This window comes from Etheostoma spectabile, chromosome 9, assembly GCF_008692095.1.
Source record: "Etheostoma spectabile isolate EspeVRDwgs_2016 chromosome 9, UIUC_Espe_1.0, whole genome shotgun sequence".
NCBI classification, from domain to species: domain Eukaryota; kingdom Metazoa; phylum Chordata; class Actinopteri; order Perciformes; family Percidae; genus Etheostoma; species Etheostoma spectabile.
In genome coordinates, this window is record NC_045741.1 from 7,469,171 (window position 1) to 7,476,702 (window position 7,532).

The following is a 7,532-nucleotide window of genomic DNA, read 5'->3' on the forward strand; positions in this document are numbered from 1 at the left end:
AAACGGGTGGTGTTAAAAGGAATTTGCTTTAACTCGTTATTATCGCGTTCATTTTGACAGCCCTAGTTCAAATGTGAAAAAAAGATTCAATATTCAAATGGTAACAAACTGTTTGAATTCAAAAAGTAGCGCTTATCATAAAGTCGTTAACCTTTAAGTAAACTAACTAAACTCAAACGTTTTTTTAAATAAGTGACAGCCCTAAAATGGATTATTTTCCACTCAGAAGTGGCATTTGAGCAAAAGGACGCTGAATCCAGTCTTTAACCCTCCTGTTGTCCTTGGGTCAAATTCGACTCCTTTTAAAAACGCCTATATCAGAAATATGACATTCTTTTTTACCAAATTACCACAAAAAAAAGAAAGGATTCTATGCAACACATACAATCACTTTCAATGAATTTAGGGTGTAAATTGAAATGGTTTCAAATCAGTATCCTGACCCAACTTATCCACTCAACACACGTCCCTCTGATCTTAACTATTAGTCAAAATGATTCATAATTTCTGCTTTATTAACTCAAATATTAGGTATAATTCTACACAAATGAGGGTTATTGACCATGGATTCCAAAAAGTAGTGTAAAACTAGTGGTAGTAAGGTGGTGTTGGTGAAATTAAAAAAATGTAATCTTTTTGACCCGGGAGGACAACACAAGGGTTAAAATAATTCAAGTCAGTCAGCGTGTTTGCAAGTGTTACCACACACACCGATACAGTCCTAATCACGCTTTAAATAATTCCCTGTTGGCGCAAACCAGCCGACCGTCGCCTCATTTGTGGTCCATGTCTCTGCTTCCTGCAGAAGATGCTGGAGCTTTTGTTTTCCTGCGGCCAGCCAGTCCTTCAATCTGAGCCTGGAAGCGAGACACTCCCTGAAAAGCCCACACTTCCTGTGCCTCGGGATTTAATACCTCCACTGTTTGCCAAAGGCGCTCATCTCAAAAGAAAAACAGCAACGCTGAGGGAGAAACCTTGATTTAAAGTAAACAGTAGGGGGAAAAAACTAAAACAAAAGGAAGGAAAAAGCAATAGAGAAGGGGGAGGTGAGAGGAGAAGGAGTGAAGGGGTCACTTAGATAAATAGGAGTGAGATTTTTGAGAACAGAGAATTCAGATTCTGAACAAGAAATGAAAGAAAACAGACTGAGCAAGTGACATGGGAGGTCAGAGAAAACCTTGAAAATGAAAAGGGTGTTTAGGTGGATGTGCGGGGGGGGGAACGAAACTGGGAAAGGACAGCTGGAGGAGGAAAATGGAGAGAGAAGGAAGGAGGAGGAGGGAAGAAAAATGGGTAGCCGAGAGATAGAGCTGTGGGAGATAAAGTGAAGGAGAGACCCGCTGAGTTCCCGGAATGTTCTGGTGGATTTGTCCAGAGGGAGTTTGTTTGTAAAGGGCCGTTTGTGGGTTACAAAAGTGTGTGTGTATGTGAGAGTGTGTGTGTGTGTGTGTGTGTGTGTGTTAGCTGTGTTTTCATAGGTGTGGGATTGAGTGGATTTGGTCTGATTGAGCGGTGGGACGTGTTCACCGTGGTTTCGTACACCCTCAGACTTGTAGTAGTAGTAGCGCCGTTTATGCAGTTTATGATTATGGATAAATAATTGACAAGGCTCCCCGAGCAGAAACAACACCTACATGTGTGCAGCTGCCAGTGAGGTCTCTGAGCTTTCACAGAATGATGAGGGGAGGAGGGTTACTGGAAAAGGAAAAGAAGAGAAAACTGCAGTGGCCCCGAGAGCAAAGCCTGCGGTAACACACATTAAATGAAGAAAACATCTTCCTCCATCAGACAACACCAGGGGTGAGGGGGGATCAATACAGCATAGTATCGCGGTATTTTCAGTGGCAATACTGTAGCGATACACAGGCGCCAAAAAAACAATTTCCCCCCCCCCCCCCCCCCCCCCCCCCCCTCTACTGTTTTGGGGTGGCAGTAGCTCAGTCTGTGGGGAGTTCGGTTGGGAACCGGAGGGTGGCCGGTTCAAGTCCCCATGCAGACCAAAGCACGGAGTGTGGATGGGTGGCTGAAAAGATGCCACGTCACCTCTTGAGCAAGTCACCGTACCCTGAGCATGTGTGTGTGTGTGTGTATTTCAGGCCTGTGTGTGTTTACTAACAAAGGACAGAGTGTAAATTGTAATTTCCCAACTGGGGATCAATAAATAGTATCAATTTAAATTAATTAAATTTACTATATATGTGCTGTCTGCTTGACTAACCATTTTGCAATAAAGTTGAAGTGAGACGAACAAACAGAGAAATGATAATTGCAATATATTGCAGAGTATTGCAATATGTTTAAAATCGCAATAATATCGTATTGTGGCATAAGTATCGTGATGATATCGTATCGGGAGGCGTCTGGTGATTCCCACCGCTAAACAACACGAAGTAGACACGAGCAGATACACGCTGCAAATAAAAGGAAACCAAATACCGAAACGCGGGTTTCACAGTAAGAAAACTAACTGAAACCGAAAACACGTTTCGAGAGGACAGAGGGTGCTGGACTCATCTGAACATGAGGATTGTTGCCATGATTTGTCCACTACCTGTCGTTGGTGTTGGCTAACGGGCTAAAATGCTAACGTTCATTGTGTTCATGTTCATGTTCATGTTGATTACTTGGATGATAATATTGCAAATAGTCTGTACACACCAAGTAATTATGTTTACTGATTACTAGTAGAGAGCGATTAATCGACTAGTTGTCAACTATTAAATTATTCGCCAACCATTTGGTAGGGCTGTGCAATTAATCGTAAATTTAAATCGTGATTATGATTCCGGCTCCCAATGATCACAAAAACAGAATAATCGAGGAAAACTATTATTTAGCTCATTACGTTTTTGCAAGTAGACTCTTATTTTCACTTGTGTTGAATGGAAAAATAAAGTTTAAATAGGAAAATATTCAGGTAAATTTTTTTTTACTGCTGATTTATTTCACTTTTTATTCTGCTTTTTTTTTTTTTAAGATTATTTTTGGGCATTTTTAGGCCTTTAATGGACAGGACAGGTGAAGTTTTGTGAAAGGGGAGAGAGAGGGGGAGTGACATGCAGCAAAGGGCCGCAGGCCGGATTCAAACCCGGGCCGGCTGCGTCGAGGAGTAAACCTCTAAACATGGGCACCCGCTCTACCAACTGAGCTATCTGGGTGCCCTATTCTGCTTTTTTTAATGTTACATAATTGCAACATCTTTCCAGAAGTCAACGTGTAATCGTGTTAAACTGCGGTGATTTCAATGTTGACCTAAATAATTGTCACTGTATTTTATCATAATCGAGCAGCCTAACTATTTGGAGAACCGATTAACCGTTTTGAGTCATTTCATTTGAAAAAAAGTTCTAGCTCCTTAAATGAGAATATTTTCTACGCTGTAAACTGAATATCTAACATAAAATATAACTCATAATATATAACAAGACATTTGAGGATGTCATCTTGTGCTTTGGAAAACACGATTGACATTTTTTACAGTTTTCTCACATTTCATAGATCCAACAACTAATTGATTAATCAAGAAAATAAATCGACAGATTAATTAAAAATGAAATTAATCGTTAGCTGCAGCCCTGATTACTAGGATCTAGAGCTGGGCGATATGGAGAAAATCAAATATCACAATATATTTGACCATATACCTTGATGTCGATACCGCAACAATATTGAATATTGTAGTGTCGACTAATGGTGCTTTCACAAAATATTCATACAATGAGATTTTTGATCAATAATCAACAGTAATGTGGCTATAATGACTAAGTCACTGACATCACTTTACTGTAATGCTGCCTTTAAAACCAGGAAAAGATATCCCTTTAGCCATATTACGATATTACAATATCCAAAATCTAAGATAATATCTAGTCTCACATCACGATGGCGATATAATATAGATATATTGCCCAGCTCTACTAGGATCCCAATTTAAATAAAAGATGATTTAGACACATTTAATGACTTTGCTAAGATAAAGGCTATAACAGTACGAGAAAATATAGTTCTGCTTAAAACTGGCAACAACTTGGCCGTTTGAGCGTGTTCATGAGTTCTCAATGTTGCCTAGAAAGTTATCTGTCATTCAACTCAGTTGGGTTTCCTTTTTGTGCAACTTACAGCGTCTCTACTTTGTTTCTTTATGATGCACACACACACACACGTTTTCTTCTACTTTCATGTTTTCTTAAATTGCGGCAGAAAGAATCACCTTCAGCGGGGTGATGGAAAAACAAACCTGACAGCAGTAAACCTATTCCTATCTCATAGGGGAGGAGTCTTTTTTTTCCCCCTTTCTCTTTTTACAGAGTGCTACCATAAAATCTGAGAGTTAGAATAACACATGGCACACAGAAGGAAACTCTATCACGCCTGTTGTGAATGCCATAACTTTTCTCGGTGTTAGCAGACACTGTAACAAATCCTCCCCCAGGCCACAAAATGCAGGGCGCAGACAACAGGCTCCACACCCAGACTGGCAAAACGCTGCTCCAACGGCCCGATTCAACGGCTTGCCGCTTTAAGTTCACCACTGCCACTTGACTCCACTCCAGCAGGCTGCCACTGCCGCCTCAGCCCACAGTAAGTCAGGCATTCAGACAGGAAGCCCGGGGCTGGACCAGGACTCAGGGTCCATGTGGCTGCAGCATGCATGCTATTCTGTCTGGTGAGAGTTACACTCAGGCTGACATGGAGGAAGCAGTGGGGTCACAGGGTCGTGATATGGCCATGACAGCGCTTCAGCTGCAAGTTGGGGTCAAGGATGTGTGAGCGTGCGCACACACACACACACACACACACACACACACACACACACACACACACACACACACACACACACACACACACACACACACACACACACACACACACACACACACACACACACACACACACACACACACACACACACACGGCTGTGCAATAAAGCAAATCTTGATCACGATTTTTGTCTCCTAACGATCACAAAAACAAAGTAATTGAGAAAAATGTAAGTAAGTCTTTCTGCCATTTCCATTGGATTTGGAACAACAACAACAAAAAATGTGCCGGCCCACTACTGGGGTGAGGAGGTCCGCTAAAACAAGCAACACACAAAAAGATGACGATTTAAAGAAAAGTAAAAGACAAGTGGACGGTTGGTGACAACGGGAAGGTTCGCCAGCAGTAACGAATAAAAATGTAATCCAGTAACTGTCTGTGTATCGCTCAGAGAAACCCAAAGTTAAATCCTTTTGTAATCTGGACAAACACCTTAAATTAGAAGAAATTAAGTTCAAGAACAATGCTCCCGCATTTTCTGTATTTCACCTATATTAAGGGCAAGAAAAGAGTGTGTTGCTAATGTAATGCCAAAAAAAGTTATCTCCAGGCCCTGGGTGGGGACCACCGCTTTAATAGCTGCACACAGAAGAAACTGTCCCTGGTGTTCTGTTTCTCGATTTGTTAGCACGTTCTCAGCCAATACTTCAGCCTCAGCTGACATATCAGCAACTTCTGATGCAGAATCTGTGACTGGCACACAATGCACCGTAAAGGATGTGAAGAAGGAGAAGAAGTGCATATGGTGCATGTCATGGCATGTCATGGATGAATAGGGGTGGGACAAATTATCGATACGTCAATATATCATCCTTCGCGTGATATGACAATCAATACGCTTGCGCCGAATATCGATATTTTAGTTGATAAAATAAAGCGCTCTAAATAGATTTCCCTGCTCCCAGCGTCACTACTTCATGGCTTCTGGGGGTGGCACTCGACACATGAATATATGTAATTGAAGAGGAAGACGTTTTCAACGGGATGGAGGACAGCAGTTTGAGGAAAATAACAGATGCCCCAGCTACAGCTGGGCAATATATCAATATTATATCAATATCGTGATATGAGACTAGATATCGTCTTAGATTTTGGATATTGTAATACGGCATAAGTGGTGTCTTTTCCTGGTTTTAAAGGCTGCATTACAGTAAATGTCATTTTCTGAACTTACCAGCCTGTTGTAACTGTTCTATTGTTGGCTTTTTTTCACTTAGTCATTCTATCCACATTACTGATAATTATTTATCAAAAATCTCATTGTGTCAACACTACAATATCGTTGCAATGGCCTATCGACATCGAGGTATTTAGATTTTCTCCATATTGCCCAGTCCTAGCCTTGTTTACGTCCAAAGTCTGGACACATAGTTGCGCTATGTTTTTTGTAATTCTAATTCACACACTAAAAAAACTGCACTTAGCCTTTTCACGGGCATTTTGCATTCATGGTTAGACCCATATCATGATGTATCATTATAGGATATATTGATTATTGCAAAATTGTTTTATCGGTATCGTTAGCCATGTATCGTATGGTGAGGTACCCTGTGATTCCCACACCTATGCATGAATGGATTATGAGCCCACATGGCATCTCAGGGATCCATTTATGCTTTCATATCAATACTCACTCTCTCCTTCTAGTTTGTCCGGGCTCCGGCTCCACACTATCTGCCGCGTGTCCTGCTTTATCTGGAAAGTTCTCCTCTCGGGCCGCTGGGACTTCTTCTGGTAGAAGACGGTCATCACCGTCCCCATCGCCAGGCTGTGAAGGATGCGAGGACCGGCTTCTGTCCAGTCCAGCATCCTGGAGGCCGTGAGCGGACCGGCAGCCCCCGCTGAGGCACCACCACCGGCGGCCTCCTCGGCGCAGCCGTTGAACCTGGCTGCACACATCTTCACTGCATAGCACCGAGGAAACCCAACTGATCTGTACTGGTGGTACTGGTCCTTTATTCACTCACTGAATGCACCAGTTATCCAACATGTCCAAACCACTGGTGCGAAGAGGAAATCTTGTTTTGAGCTCAAATTGTGCCACTCGCAGCAGGCAGGGCTTTTAGGTGCCAGTGATTTTAGACAAATTTCACTAAAAACACAAGCCAGAAGACATTGCTCAAGGCTAAAAACACTAAAATGTCAGATGTGAATGATCCGCTGGTCCGGTGGAGAGGGGGGGGGGGTATCCCTGTGTTATCCTTTCCAGATGCTTTTGGAAGAACACCAGTGAAATCCTCTCTCATCACCGCGGATCTCAGGTTTCCACCCTTTATGGTCCTGGAGTCCACGACAGCAAAAGCAGCCCAGTCCAAACAAGATGAGGCTTTCCCTCTCCTGGCTTTTGGGGGAATCAAGTCGACAAAGTTAACGCCGAGTTATGTAATAACGAGTCGGACAATTACCCGGAGATGAGTGTCGCTGAGCGGCGGAGAGGAGGACCGGCATCGGCGGGCGCTCTGTGGCGGCGACCCGGAGACGGAGAGACGGACGGGATGGGAGAGCACGGAGCGGCCGCCCTCCCATTCTGCTCTCCCCTCACACACTCCTCCTTACCGGACACATTACATCGAGGACAGGGTGCATTATCGTAAGCAGTAGTAGCCGTGCAGACGCGCGCGGGGTTGTGGTGGTTGCCTACGTGCGCTTTAAGTGCCCCAGTTTCTTGTCGCTGCTCGTCGGCAGAGCTCTCTCTGCTTGCGCGTGCGCCC

The 7,532-nt window shown here is 43.2% G+C and overlaps 1 protein-coding gene across 2 annotated transcripts in view; it reads right to left on the reverse strand.

Moving 5' to 3' along the window:
• LOC116695236 (1-phosphatidylinositol 4,5-bisphosphate phosphodiesterase gamma-1) overlaps positions 1-7,532 on the reverse strand; it is a 40,207-nt gene extending 32,675 nt beyond the window's left edge. For both annotated transcript variants that reach the window (XM_032525371.1, XM_032525370.1), the window contains exon 1: positions 6,456-7,532. In XM_032525371.1, coding sequence (XP_032381262.1) covers positions 6,456-6,720 — 265 coding nt within the window. In that variant the 5' untranslated portion in view covers positions 6,721-7,532. The remainder of the gene's footprint in view (positions 1-6,455) is intronic.